Here is a 15955-nt window from a genome sequence, read left to right as displayed (position 1 = left end):
CAATGGGTCGTAAATTGTGATCTACCTGAATAATAATCATGAGGTAGGTCAATTTGCTTGTAATTCAGAGATAACGGCAATTAGGAAATTGGTATTCCTAATGTTCGTACATCCGGCCCTAAGTCTGCTATTTCTATACTATTCATTTATTCAACATTCCTTTCTTTTTAATTTACCTTTAATTGTTCACTTATTTATGTTTTAATATATGCTATTTATTAAGTTGTATTTTGGCCTATGTAGTTTGGTCGCTCTATAACGTTGTATAAGGAGGCAAACACTCTTGCACCATTCTTTTAATAGTAAAAGGCATACAATGTCATACATAATGTCACCATTGATTATAAACATAGAGTATTAATTGCTTTACTTCTTCATTTCGGAATATTTCGACACAAAATTCTCATGTGCTACACTGACCTATCAAAATGAAATAGGCCTGCCATGGTATGGTGGGAAAATGATTATTTATTAAATACTCATGTCACACTGTAGACTAGGTGTTGAGGCATGAAGTAATACTTTGTATGTATTGAGGGAAACTTTACCCGTTAAAAGCATCAATCAGACTATGGCTATCAAAAAGGTCTTATTTTATTTTTTTAAATGATAAAGACGAATACTATAATAATGTTGAAGTCAGAACCAGTAACATGACATACATGGTATCTTGTTTTAACAAAAGATGCGTTTTCTGTAAAACATAGCAAAGCATAGGTCTACAACTAATATTGTTCAAATCAATTTAATAGAAGGCAAACACTGCCTCATAATGTGAAGTTGTGCCAGTTACCTCACTCCATGTGATAATTATTGTTCATCTGACCATACTACCTGGTCACTTTATGGATCTGGAGATAAAGTCTGAACAAACATAAACTCGTATCCATACTACCTAGAAAACTGTCCTTCAAAAAATATACCCCATTAAAGGTACTTTATATCTTTTAAAACTAACTTTACTGGTTTTTAAATGGTTAAAGTAGGCCAATAATACATTAACCCTTTTGAAGATTCAATTATTTTAAAAATCAAATAGGACTTCATATCATAAATGTGAGGCAAACTTTAACATATGAGAAATACTAAGGCAAAATGACTACCACAGAATATATTGAGGTAGGGAGAATACACAATAATAAATAGTCAAGTATTAAAGTGTAAATACGCATGAAGACGTACTTTTTACCTAGACAAAGTCAAGTATATTCAAAGAGATTTCTGTACTTCATTGTGCTGAGCAATTTTAGAAAAAACGTTAGGTTGAGGGTACAAGCATATTTCCAAATTTCTGAAAGTATCTATGGAATTTCTTTCCAAATGACATACAGTTCATAAAGTAATCCTTTATTCCACTGTAAGGATATTATTACAGTACTTCCTAATGTGGGATATAGTGGTTATTATTCCAGTAATCGTTATGTGAAAATGTTTCCTTTTACCCTTAGAAAGGTTGGAAACAAGGATCTTAAGGCCTGACCTACAAAATGGTTTATTGGTTGCAAACCATCAAATTTGGTGAATCTATGGGTTTGAGACCACTAAATTAATTTTTGTAATTTACTAAATTGTTGGACCTGGCCCTCTCGGCAGGTTCATCCCCAGACTTTTTGCCTTCTCCCTCCACTTTTTTGCTTAATTTGTATTTGCTGGATTTAGGATTCTGAGCACTTTACCACTGCTAACCAGGGCTAAAGTGCAAGTGCTCTGTGCTCTAAATATTGTAACAATGGCTTTTCCACAACTGGCATGTTTAATGTACTTGCAAGTCACTAGTAAAGTTGTGAGAAATTGTGTTTCTGGTTGCCAGAGTATGCCCCTTGTACAAGCAGGAAGAACTACTCTAGTCAGGGTTAACTGGATACACACTTAGAGATAACCTGTGGTTATCCTCCAGTAGTTTGGACATGAGCAGTCAGGCTAATCTAAGGAGGCAATGTGTAAAGCATTTGTGTAGCACACACACACACAGTAACGCAATGAGAACACCATAAAATGACTTCACACAGTTTTAGAAAAATAGACAATATTTTAATAAATAAATCAAGTCCAAAGCAATAAAAATCTAATAAGTAAAAGTAATGTTATGAAATTGTGAAAAATAAAAATGTTCCGACGCTTAGAAGCAAATAGCACTTTTCGGTACTTTATGTAGCGCTGGACTGGGGTAAAGTCAAAGTTTAGGCTGACTTTGATGGAGCAAAGGCCGGCTATAGGACACATTCAGGCCCCGGTGAACCAAATGCCTTTCCTGGTCACAACAATGAGATACATGTGAGATGTATCTATTGGGTCATCACAGCATGGCAATGCGTCATTCCGTCCCACGCAGTGATGGTGATGCATTGGATCTGAAGACAAGCGCTGGAGCCTCAATGCGTTGGTTCCATAGTGCGATGCGCCAGGTTTCTCCCCACAGTCGAGGGATGCATCGATCTCCATAGACTGCTGCGGCAGTGAAGCATGGTTCCAGTGCATCGGGCTCTCAAGGCAAACTGTTGGCCCTGAGAGTGATGTGCCAGTTCTACACTTGCAACTGGATAGATGTGCTGCTTCTGCTTCATGCAGACAGAAGATGTATTGTGTTCCGTGATGAAGGTATGTGGGTCCACTTCCAGCTAAACAAGCACAGGAGGAGGGGAAGAGACTTTGATATCCCTGAGTCTCAAGAAACAGGAAACAAGTCAACAAGCCCTTGGAGCGCACTTCAGGGACAAAGCAGAGTCCTGAGCTACTTCAGCAAAATCACAGTCTTTCAGGCAACAGGCCAAAACAAGAGAAAATCAAGCCTTCCAGGTCCAACATTCCAGCAGGTGAGTTCTTTAAGCAGTACAGCGGTTCTTCTGACAGAGTCCACTTGTGAGTCCAGAAGTGTCTGATTTAGTGGGGTCTTTGAAGTGCAACAGTATCCTTTCTTTCTTAGCCCTGGCTCCAGACTATCAGTAGGTGGTGTTCAGCCCTTTGCGTGGGAACAGGCACTGCCTATTTAGGTTTGTCTTCCCCTCCTGCCGTTCCTGCCCAGGAAGAGCCATCAGAATGCAGATGAATACTGATGAGTCCTCAGACACATTTACCCGTCCCGTGTTTGTAGCTGTCTGAAGGGAATGCACAAAGTGGAGTTGTCACCCACCCCAGACAAACATTGGAGACAGGCTACAAGGCTAACATTGCATTAAGAGCAGGGAAATGCCCAATCCTAAAAGTGACTTTTCTAAAATAGTAATGTTTAAACCATCTTTGCCATTAAAGATTTATAATTTCCATTTTAAAGATATGAAACACTATTCAACTATACCTTTCTAATCAGGAATTACAGCTTAAAAGTGTATTAAGGAATTTCCAATGGTAGTCTATCAGAGGAGTAGGGCTCACAGTAGTAAAAACCAACTTTGGGAGTTATGCACAACCCAGGTATGTAAAACTAAAAAGTACATTTCCTACCATGTATTTACACAGCATCCTGCCATTAGGGTTACCTAGGCCTCCCTTAGGGGTGGCTTATGTGCGATAAAAGGGGAGGTTTAAGGCTTTGCAAGTAGTTTTAAATGTCAAGTTGAAGTGGTGGTAAACTGCACACAAAGGCCCTGCAATGGCAGGCCTGTGACAGGTTTGAAGGGCTACTTGTGTGGGTGGCACAACTAGTGTTGCAGGGCAAATTGTAGCATCGGAAATGGGTGCACAATATGGAGCTTAGGGGCAGTTGTTATTTGTACAACTTTGAATTTGTGGGTACACAAACTAGCATGAGATTTAGAGGGTATTTTTGGAAATATCTTCTGTTAGAAATGGGGACTCTAGTTGGCAGAGATATTCATCTTTGTCAAAATGGGGACCACAATCCTAGTCAGGATAAGTCACACACAATCTAAATTATCCTGTGCCCACCCACTAGTAGCTTGGTACTGAGCAGTCATGTTTCACTTAGAAGGCAATGTGTAAAATATTTGTGCAATAAATCATACAGAAAAACACTGAAAACACAACAAAAATACACCACACGGGTCTAAAAAAATATGTGATATTTATCTGGTTAAATTAAGGTCAAAACGATAAAGATTCAATAAGCACAAGTTGAGATATCACTTTTGCAAGATAAAAAAGAGTCTTAAATCTTAGAAAATCAACAGTTTTCTCCTGTCTGAACAAAGTACCTGACTTGTGTAAAAAATAACACAGACGGAGACAGCAGAGGAGGAGATGCTTGGAAAAATAGGGTGTGAGTTAGAATTTCCAGCGTCGCACAGACGATGCGTCATTTCTTTCCACGCTGCAAGGGGTTTTGCATTGATTTCCGGCATGCAGTCTTGGTTCCTCACTGAGATGCGGGGATCTTTTTGACGCCCATGAATGATGCGGGGAAAATCCTGGGCGTGCAGGATGAAGTCACAGGCGTTGCGTCAATCTTCAGCGCACAAGGAGTTTCCTCAAGAGATGAAGTCCTTTTGGCCCTGAGACTTCAGAACACAGGAGGCAAGCTCAATCCAAGCCTTGGAGAGCACGTCTCAGCTAAGTCAGAGGGCAGCATGGCAGCAGAACAGTAGCAGGGCAGTAGTCCTTCTCAGCAAAGCAGTCCAGATGAGTCCTTTGGGCAACCAGGCAGTTCATCTTGACAGCTTGCAGGTTCAGGTCCAGTAGGGTCGGATTTGGTGGGGTCAGGGACCCAGTTTATGTACCCAAAATTGCCTTTAATGTGAAGGAGACTTCAAAGAGTGGTTTGGAAGTGCACAAGGTCCCCTTTCAGTACAGGTCTGTCTGCCAGGGTCCTAGTAAGGATTTTGGCAGTCCATTGTGTGAGGGCAGGCCACTAGCCTTTGAAATGTAAGTGTCAGGCCCGCCATCCTTCTAGCCCAGTAGGACCCATTCAGTATGCAGATGAGTGCAGGTGTGACTGAGTACCTTGTGTTTGTGGTTGTCTGCGTGAAATGCACAAGGGACCTGTGAACCAGCCCAGACGTGGATAAGAGACAGGCTGTAAGGCACAGAAGGATTTTAAGTGCAGAGAAATGCTTACACTATCTGACAGTGACATTCCTAAAACTGTAATATAAAATCCAGGAATTGGTATTACCATTTTGCAGGATTTTGTATAACCATTCTGGCCATAACGAACATGACCTATCTACCCCTTTCTGATCAGAACCTACCACTCAAAAAGTATATAAGGGTAGCCCTTATGCCAGCATATGAAAGGAGCAGGCCTCACAGCAATGGAAAACACATTTAATAGTTTTCCACCACCAGGACATATAAAGCACAGGTATATGCACTGCCTTTTACCTACATAGCACCCTTCCATGTGGGTTATCCAGTGCCTACCTTAAGGGTGAATTATATGTAGAAAAGGGGGAGTTTCAGCCTTGACAAGTACTTCAAATGCCAAGTCGAAGTGGCAGTGAAACTGCACACCCAGATCTTGCAATGGCAGGCCGAGACATGGTTAAGGGGCTTCTTATGTGGGTGGCACAATCAATGCTGCAGGCCCACTAGTAGCATTTAATTTACAGGCCATGGGCACATCCTGTGCACTTTACTAGAGACTTACACATAAATTAAATATGCCAATTGGGTATAAGCCAATGTCACCATGTTTTAAGGGAGAGAGCATATGCACTTTAGCACTGGTTACCAGTGGTAAAGTGCACAGATTTATAAAACCATCAGAAACAGTGTCAACAAGTGGAGCGAGGCAGGCAAAAAGTTGGGGGTTACCACCCCAAGGCTGTCAGATCTAACAGCAGGATTCTCTATTACCATTCTGCCCATACTAAATATGGCCAGGTTACCCCTTTCTGATCAGAATCTACCACTCAAACAGAATATGAGGGAAACCCTAATGCTATGCTATGAAAGGAGCAGGCCTCACAGTAGTGGAAAACCAATTTAGGAGTTTTCCACTACCAGGACATACATACCACACATGTACATGTCCTGCCTTTTAACTACATAGCACCCTGCCCTATGGGTTACCTAGAGCCTACTTAGGGGAGGTTTATATGTAGAAAAAGGGAGGTTTAGGGCTTGGCAAGTACTTTTAAATGCCAAGTCGAAATGGCAGTGAAACTGCACACACAGGCCAAGCAATGGCAGGCCTGAGACATGGCCAATGGGCTACTTATGTGGATGGCACAACCAGTGCTGGAGGCCCACTAGTAGCATTCAATTTACAGATACTGGGCACATGTAGTGCACTTTACTAGGGACTTACAAGTAAATCAACTATTACAATTGGGTATGAACCAATGTTACCATGTTTGTAGCGAGAGAACATATGCATTTTAGCACTGGTTAGCAGCGGTAAAGTGTGTAGAGTCCCAAAACCAGCAATAACAATGTCATAAAAGTGGAGAGAGGCAGGGAAAAAGTGGTGGGATGACCACCCTAAGGCTGTCAGGTCTAACATCTTCTTTCTCATACACTGCCTTACATTTGGAAGGCACAAATACAGGGAAATACAATTGGTAATTACATTTTTTAATTACCCTGTGCTGCCACCTGTATCCAGAAATATAGGGAAATGCTGGGAGATGGGAGTTTTCTGTATTCATGCAGATTCAGGAAGTGTCCATCACCAAAAGTATAGATTGTGCCTGTTTTCAGACAAGCTTTGAGTTTTGTAGGGCATTATGGGTAAAAAAAACTCATGGTACACCACCATGGAATCCCCTTGTTGCCTAGCTTTCTAAATTGTCTGTGGTTTGTTTGTTTGCCTGATTATTACCTCAGCAGACCCCTAAAAACGGCAGCTACCTATATTGCTTATTTATCAATATAGCTCTTTAGGGCATTTTGTTCCATGGTCTCTTAACCCACCCACACAAGTGGTGTACCGTTCTTATTAGAGAACATGTGGGAAGCCATGGTGGGAGGAAATTTGTGGCTCCCGTAGACCGCTAGAAGTTTTCTTCACAAAAATTTTAGAAAATGTGTGTGTTTTAATTAAAGATTGAGATTTGAACGCCATTGTATGCAAGACAGATTTGTGGGACCCACATAAAGCACACCACTCTGGAGTACAGATATCTAGTTTTCAGAAGTGTCTGGGTTTGATAGGTTTTCCAAGGTGTCAGCCTACCCAAGCCCACAAAATGCAGCCATTCACCTTTGAAAGTGGGAGGATATTGGCAGTTAGCCACAGTCTCCCGGCCATATGTTAAAACAATGTCCAAAAGAAACAAATGCCCTGTCACTTGCTATTTGGCTGGGATTTACTAGTCTGCAAGGGAGCAGACAATTTGTTGAGCCATTAGGGGTAAGAGTGGGCCTGATTATTTTATTAAAAATATGTTCCCTGCCCTACAGTGGTCTTTCAGGCCACCATGGGCAAATTGGGGCACACCTCCTCTCTGCCTCTGGAGAGGCAAAACCACTAGTTTATCCCTTTTTGGTGGGGGTGTGGTCAATGCCAGAGTGCAACACCCACACCCCTTTTCTTTTGCTCTAAAGGCAAAATTCCTGGTGTCAGGTGGACTTTCGTCCCTCCCCAGAGGATATATTTGGGATAACATACTGCATAAATGTACTCCCTGGTGTCTAGTGGGATTTCCGTGCCCTTTAGGCAACGAATTGGAGCTAATTGCCCCATCTACCCACCAGGGAGGCAGAAAGACAGTCTGTGCCATTCAAAGGGGGCTGCATAGCCAAACCATGGTAGGCACCCCAACCCTTTTACATTTTTTTACAAAATTTCCCAGGTGTCTAGTAGACCTTTTGCCCCCTCCCCAGGCAGACAGATTGGGGATAATCACCCACATCTCCTCGGGGTAGGAGTGCAGAAAGAATTATGTCAATTTTTTTGGGATGAGAGCATGATTATGCCCATGATGGGCAGCCTCACCCCTACATTATCTTTGCTTTAATGTTTCCTTGGTGTCTAGTGGGCTTTCTGTTCAGGGGCAGATTGGGGTAATCATGCCCACCCTCCTCCCCTAAGGGAGCAGAAAGACTGATGCCACAGTTTTAAATGGCAGGGTCCAAACTGGGAAGACATGGTGAGCCAAAGAATGATAAATTGAACTCAGATCTGGGAGTGAGTGAGTGAAAAGTTTCAACACTCCAGCCATCATCCATTTGTTTTGCTACGGTTTTTTGGGAGGCATTGACATGCCCATGATAAGCAGCCCTTCTCCCTACATTTGTTTTTGCTTTGCTTTTCTAGGTGTCCAGTGGGCTTTTTGCCTCCTAGGCACATATCAGGGTTAATCATCTCCATGCTCTACCCCAGAGGGGCACAAGGACTGTTACACTTTTTGGAGGGGGGCATGGAAATTCCCATGTGGGCAGCCCCTATTCCTATGCAATTTTTTTTGCAAATTCCCTGACAACTAGTGGGCATTCAGCCACCCTAGGGTCAAATTGGGGTAATAACCCGCATCAGCCCCAGAGGGGCAGAAAGACTTATGTCATAGTGTTTTTTGGTGGAGCATGGCCATGCCCTTGGTGGGCAGCCCCGACCCTCACAATTTTTGTTTTTACTGGTGTCAAGTGGGCTTTTTGCCCATCCTGGGGAGGCGGATCAAGGGTATCCACCCCTATCCGTCCCCCGGGGGCAAAGAGATGGTTGCAATTTTTTGACAGGGGACATGGCCATACCCATGGTGGGCAGACCTGAGCCCTACATTTTATGTTTGTTTTCCCTGATGTCTAATAACTTTTTGACCGCTAGTAAGTTCTAAGCACAATTTTTGTCATTTTGGATTTTTGTCATTTTGGTCTTGTTTTACTAAGATAAATATTGTCTATTTGTGTAAACCTGTGTGGAGTCTTTTTTGTGGTGTTTTCAATGTGCTAGTGTGTGCGTGTGTGTGTGTGTTGCACAAATCTTTTACACATTGCCTCTTTAAATAAGCCAGACTGATCTCCGCCAAGCTACTAGAGGGTGAGCACTGGTTATCTCTAAGTGTGTATCTAACTTAAACTGGCTAGAAGTGGTTTCTGCTTGTACAGGGTGCATACTCTGACAACCAAACCCCAGCTCTAACAGAAAGCTACTCAGTATTGTAGATTTCCCACATTTGCAAATCTAGTGTGGGTTATGTTTTCCATGGAGAGTGACACTGCAAAAAACAATGAACCCACTCTTAAACATGTAATTTTTTACAAAGCAGCACTTATTAGCAGGCAGGAGAAAATATCAGTCCTGGGTGGAGAAAAGTGAGTATATCCGTTTCTATATTCTCTGGCGATCTAAGGAAAGGGATTTCCCCCTCAGGAGAACATGCTGCCAGTGCAGAAGGAAGATTAGACATACAGGCCCGTATTTATACTCCGTTTGCGCCGAATTTGCGTCGTTTTTTTCGACGCAAATTCGGCGCAAAACTAACGCCATATTTATACTTTGGCGTTAGACGCGTCTAGCGCCAAAGTATTGGCAAATAGCGTCATTTTTTTGCGTGAACGCCTTCCTTGCGTTAATGAGATGCAAGGAAGGCGTTCCCGTCTAAAAAAATGACGGCGACACAAATGCGTCGTATTTATACTCCCGGGCAAAAATCACGCCCGGGAGTTGGCGGGTCAAAAAACCCCGCATTTGCGCCACTATTTAACGCCTGGGTCAAGGTAGGCGTTAAGGGGCCTGTGGGCTCAAAATGAGCCCACAGGTGCCCTCCCCTGCCCCCAGGGACCCCCCCCGCCACCCCTGCCCACCCCAGGAGGACACCCAAGGATGGAGGGACCCACCCCAGGGACATTCAGGTAAGTTCAGGTAAGTATTATTTTTTATATTTTTTTACTTTTTTTTGGGTGGCACAGGGGGGCCTTATTTGTGCCCCCCTACATGCCACTATGCCCAATGACCATGCCCAGGGGACACAAGTCCCCTGGGCATGGCCATTGGGCAAGGGGGCATGACTCCTGTCTTTACTAAGACAGGAGTCATGAAATGGCGTCTGGGCGTCGTAACAAAATGGCGCAAATCGGGTTGAGGCGATTTTTTTGCCTCAACCTGACTTGCCCCATTTTAAGACGCCCTAACGTCATTTTTTCCAATGCCGGCGCTGCCTGGTCTACGTGGTTTTTTTCCACGCAAACCAGGCAGCGCCGGTCTGCTTGCGCCGGCTAACGCCATTCCATAAATACGGCGCCCGCATGGCGCTTCAGAATGGCGTTAGACGGCGCTAAATTTTTTGACGCTAAACTGCGTTAGCGCAGTTTAGCGTCAAAAAGTATAAATATGGGCCACAATTCTATACTGTGGTGCATTGTTTAGCTGGTACAAATTATACGTGAATTAATGATGGGAACATAAGTAATCCCAGCCCTAAGAATCCTTTCTTTGTCAATCACTTAAAAGATAGTAATATACTGCCAATGAAGGAGTTGCCCAATAGTAGTAAACTTTATTTGTGCGCTTTTTCTCTACGTGAAGAGGGCCATTATGGAGTAATATTTTAGAGAGTCATGTTAAAGTCCTCTGTACAACAAACATATTGTAACTAAATGTGCACTGTCCGCTTTACTTACGCTCTCAGTTTGATGTCGATAGCGGTCTCTATGTCCACTTTAATCCCAACGCCATGCTGTAGTGTCACTTTCATTTCGGGGAGCTGGACCTTTTTAATGTCAATCCTGAATTAATGAGAAAAGGGAAGTTCGATGTGTTATTGTCTTTCTGCTTAGAAAAACGCAAGACATGTAGTTCATACCCCTGTAAATCATACTGAAGGCAGAAAAAGTAGGAAAGGACGGTAAAGATAAAAGCATAACCTGTCACTTTCTCTGTCAAGTCAGGAACAATGTGGCCACAGTGCACAGCAGTGTGATAAAAATGCACAATGTTATCACAGTTAAAACTAGGAATGAGAAACTGAAGGACTCCATCCCTTTTAACTCCTGGCCACTTGTGTGCCCACTATATCGCATCCGTAATATCGGTTTCCCTATATCGTCGAGGTAAGTATAGGTAAGTAATTTATTGATTCAATCTTCATAACTCCACATGTCCTTTCCTAAGAATATGTATGTAATATTGATTTACTATTCTCTATTTACTATTTGTAAATCCACATGTCGTTTCCTTGACAATATAGTGTGCTCAATGTTGCAGATGCGATTTTTGTAGGTAGATATTTCGACTGTGACACTGTGATCCCTCACCGTGGTGAACTTTGCACTGTTTGAGCTCCTCCAGTGTCTTAACTTTTTCCACCCAGAAAGAACCATTGTTTTTTCATTGGGAGGCTTTATACTTTGAAGGGTCTGTGTCTTCAATGCTCCTCCTCACCTCATACTTTCAGGGGAACCGTGCTGCTCAGCACTCTTCCTCCTCAGGGTCTCCTCCCTTTGAGTAGATCTCCTTGGGGTTAATATTAGTAACACCCCAAACAAATCTAATGTGCATTACTAGGACCCTTATAGAGCTAAATATAGGGGCATATTCACAAAAGTATTTTGGAGTGCATAAAGTAATACACCTCCAGTACTCTTGTACTTACTTTTATGTGACTTTGCGAATTGTTCCTGAAAACTCTAATAATGGGAATGTTCATATACAAGTAATGCAAATAAAAAGATGGTGCCCTCTTTGCACTTATACTAACATGGAGTTGGAAGATTCAAGTGGCCGATTCACAAAGGAATATAAGAGTACCTGAAAGAATACTCCTGTAGAACTATTTTACGTAATCATGAATGCTTTGGGGAATTTGCCCCATAGCTACTGAGGGTCCCTCATCCAACCTTTCTTCTAAGAGTGTCAGTAGGTTCAGGAGGACTGAGTTTTAGTGAGTCAAAGGATTTGCCTCTGTGTACGTGCACATTAAAGTCTTAGGGGCATATTTAAGAGCCCCTAACGCCACCGGAGTGTCACTTTTCGTGATGCGCTGGGGCACATTGCCCTGCACAGTATTTACAAGGTGGCATTAAGCCACTTTCTGAGCTTAACGCCACCTTGTAAATATGGGCCCTTCACATGCAGCACTTTGCGTGGAAGGGGCGTGCAATGGGCGTTGCTTTGGGTGTGCCAAAACAACACCCATTGCATTTTTACAATGACTCAGAATAACGAGTTTTCGTAAACCTGAGGCAGCACCAAAATCTAATGCTACCTCATGGGTGGCATTAGCATGTCGCAATGAGGAAAAAATGCTTTCATTTCTACTCGTATTTTGCTCTTTCTATGTGCTTGCTGCACAAAAACAATCTCCCCCTGAATGCAGCCATCATTGCGCTATGGTGTAAGGGTTACTGTACTGGTGCACGGTAGCAAATTTAGCCCCGGCACAGGGGGGAACACGGGGTGTGCCGTATTCTAGTAAATACGGCTCACCCCTGCTTTGGAAAATGATGGTGCACGATGTTGCCAAATTTGGCGCAGCGACACGCACCATCATTTTCTGTTAAATCTGGCCCCTTAATTTGATTTTGAACTGTGACATGCAAATTCCTTATTATGCAAATTTACGTTTCACCTAGCTCCAGATTATATAATTTCATGTAGTTTGCCGATTCCCAAATTGACTTTCAGCAATGTCCGAGCATGGTTTTACTGTCACAAGTGTTAGTTTGCATTATGAATCTACACAACTGCATACCTTGGAAGTTTCCGAGAAAAAAATACTTCCCACAGCTTCCTACTCAAATATTTGCTTTACGGTCCAGAATTTGATGTACCATGCTTACTCTGAAAATGATCACAATAGGTACGTACTTTCCTCCGATTTCTTTACCACACTTTATGACCATTGTGTAAATAGAAATTTAAGTCACTATTTAGAGAGTCTTTCACTCACCATACCAATGCATGTTTAGTTTGCAAATTAGGACGTGGCGCAATTCGAAGTTTGCTATTATATTTCATACATGTAATAAATCATTGTTCATAAAGACACACCATCCCTTTGCTTGTCTTTTCGATAGCATGCCATCTTGTATTCTTACCCTAATGTTTCCAGTCCAACTGTGACTTTGGCAACATTGTATTTCCTCCTTTTATTCATTTTAAAACATGTTTTGTTTCTTTCCTTACGTATATGCTTTCCCCTCGTCGCATCCTTCCTTTGGGTCCCTAACTTTTGCTTACAATTCGCTTTCTATTTATCTTGTTTCTGATTTTAAGCCTGTTTATCTCACTTTTCTGTTTGTATCACTCCAACTCTTCTCGCATGTGAACACAAGCTTTCACTTGTTTCGCTTCTATACGTCTCTCGACATCATTTTATAACATTTCCAGTTCTTATTTTCACAGTTATCAGTTATTCCCCAACTCTACGTTTCTCTCGCCTCTCCCTGTCTCTCTTTCTCTCACCCTTTCCCTCTTTTTCTTCTTGTCTCACTCTTTTTCTCTCTCACCCTCTTACTCTCTTTTCAGTTTATCTCTTTCTCTATCTCTCTCTTACTTTTTACTTTTCTCTCTTTGTTCTTCTTCTGTGCTTTCTTTGTCTCTTCTGCTTTTTCTCTTTATTTCTATCTCACTCTCGCGCTCTCTTTTTCTCTCCTTCTCTCCCTTGCTTTCTCTCTTTTTCTACCTCGCGATTTAGATCCATATCTTTCTTTTTCTTTCCCTCCCACTCTTTCTCTCTTTCTCCTTCTCATAGTCCCAAATGGTGTGTCTGTCCATTTGATTAGAGAAGACTGACGAAATAGCGCGACTCTGGCATTAATAGGCAGTGATTCAGGCTACAAACAGCATTTACTTTAAAACATGCTCCCTCTTGTCCTTCAGCCAAATTATTTACTTACCCTAAGATTTTCAGGACAGTTCCGCCAACAGTCTCCAGGCCCCGGATGATTCCGCCAAGAGGGTTCCATGACCCTGAGAGAAACCCTCCTCCGCCTTGAGTTTCTCGTGTGAAGTCTGGGATGTGCAGCATCTGTAACGCCTCTTGAAGGGGGCGCCTCTGGGTCTGGGCGGCTGTTACAAAAAAGGCAGATCAGAGAATCTGTGGTCTGCTGTAAGGCAGAGGCAAGAAGAACTAAGTATTTCTCTACGAAGGTTTTATCGACCTCTCCTTTCAAGTGATCATTTCGTCTTTTAGTGGCTAGCGTCTTGGTGGTGGTGACAAGCTATCTGAGACTTCAGACTTAATACTCTCTAGGCTCTGATTCATTTAATCAATACCCTAAAAGGATGACCCCATTATAGCCCTCATCGCACACACTTTAGTCTTGGCTCGCCCTTTTCAAAATTCAACAACAGAGTACCGTTTGCTCCTACTATCTGTGAGCTTTCCACTTACCGTATTCCATTGCCTGCTTTTTGATGCGCAGCACGCTCCCGCACGTACACGGGGCTCTGGCTTCCGTGGCAAAGAAGAGGGCCACGAAAAAGGCCAGGCACCACTCCTTTGCCATCATTGCGGAAGTACCCTGCAATGAAAAGATCTCTTTAGTCTAGAGATGTTCTAATCACATCTTCTGTTAGCTGTGTTCAGTTTTAGCTGTAGCACATTGCTCCTTTGGAGAGTTCTTCCATATGTAAATACCTGTGTCGCTTGGAGTTAGTAGTACGGTTAGCTCTGCACTTTCTTGCTCCTTGACGCTACCTGCTGCGGATCACAGAGGTAGGCACTTTATATATTCCTCATCGGGGCTGACCTCAAATGAGAACCGTAAACCGAGTCGATAAAGGGTGAAGAGATAATCCTCGGGGCGGTGTCCAATTCAACTGTGGTTTTAGTTTTGGATTTGTAAATAATGGCACCTGACAAAGTAACATTCTGGGTGTCAATGCTCTTTCTCGAGCAACTTAATGTCAAATTCCACTCAGTCTTGTGCACAGCGACTAGTGAAACCGGTACACGCCCTATGCCGTTGTATGCGATGTGGCATGGGCAGGCATGGCTACAAATCTGGGGACCGCTGTTTTGAAACCATATAAAAGATACGGTTTTAAAAGTATTTCTCAAATTGAGGAATATTTGCTTGCTGGTCCGTGCGCAAAGAAGCATGGAAAATATGAACACACATTCACACATAAATGCACACATAATGCATGTCTATAGACACAAATTTACGCAAACCAACACACATATATTCGAAATGAAGCCAGAAAATGTTCAAATCAGACAAACACTGCAGTAGGCTGCAACTAGAAAGGGACCAATGGTGTATCCTGGTTTCATCATAGTATCCTACTCAGCTCCAGTGGTGTAACAAAGGCCCCTGCAGGCCCGGCGTTGCGGGGGAGGGTGATCAAGGTCCCCCTCCCTCAGCACAGAACACTGTGCTCAGACAGCACGACCTGACTGAGGCCAGGTGTTAGCCCCCCGCTCCCAGGCACTTTGCAGAGGGATCCCCTCAAGTTTCTTTATGCCCCTGCCCAGCAATGAAAGCAGCCCACAAGCCAGCAGCACACTGGGAAAATGCTGAGGTTTCAGAATGGCTACTCAGGCTGCACAACCAAATATACAAGCACCAGTGCACATAAATAGTAATATTCGAGCCAGTGGAGGCCAGTAATTTTAGCAACGAGGGGGGCGGAAGGGATACATGCACACATACATATAAACTCACACCCATGCTTTCACATGCACACACAAACACATATCCATTCACAACACTCACAAATATTCATGCATACACACACACACACACAAACATTTAGAAATAAATCACTCTCACCTGCTGCAGCTTTGCCTCAGAGGGCCCAGGAGGGGTGGACCTGCTGCTTTCTTCCATTGGTGACCTTAGGTCAGCCATTAGTGACCTTAGGTCAGCCAATGAGAAGAGACAGCAGTCCCTACCTCCATCACGGAGTACTATGGGATCAATGAGACCTGCTGACCCCAGTCCACACTGTGATGAGATGTCAGTGATTAACACTCGGCCCTGGGCACTTCAGGGCTTACAACTGAAGCACCCAGATCCAAAGCAATCAGTGATGCTCATCATGAGGGGAAGGGCATTGAGGTGTTTTGCCAGGCTGAAGAGATCACGCCCATAGGAGCGGTGACATCTTCAGCCTGGCAAAGTTCAGCTCAGGCATCCAGGAGCCTGCAAATTTAGCACATGTCTAGCTCCT

General features: G+C 43.2%; 1 protein-coding gene across 1 annotated transcript in view; it reads right to left on the bottom strand.

Annotated features, from left to right (window-relative positions):
* Positions 1-14520, bottom strand: part of BPIFB2 (BPI fold containing family B member 2) — a 163388-nt gene extending 148868 nt beyond the window's left edge. Inside the window, exons 1-4 of the mRNA XM_069243679.1 lie at positions 14418-14520; positions 14172-14301; positions 13675-13846; positions 10459-10563 (exon numbers count right to left, since the gene is read on the bottom strand). Coding sequence (XP_069099780.1) covers positions 10459-10563; positions 13675-13846; positions 14172-14289 — 395 coding nt within the window. The 5' untranslated portion in view covers positions 14290-14301; positions 14418-14520. The remainder of the gene's footprint in view (positions 1-10458; positions 10564-13674; positions 13847-14171; positions 14302-14417) is intronic.
* Positions 14521-15955: the final 1435 nt, after the last annotated feature.

Source organism: Pleurodeles waltl, chromosome 7 (assembly GCF_031143425.1).
Source record: "Pleurodeles waltl isolate 20211129_DDA chromosome 7, aPleWal1.hap1.20221129, whole genome shotgun sequence".
NCBI classification, from domain to species: domain Eukaryota; kingdom Metazoa; phylum Chordata; class Amphibia; order Caudata; family Salamandridae; genus Pleurodeles; species Pleurodeles waltl.
The sequence above is the reverse complement of the archived record's forward strand: the minus strand, read 5'-3'. Positions and strand labels throughout refer to the sequence as shown.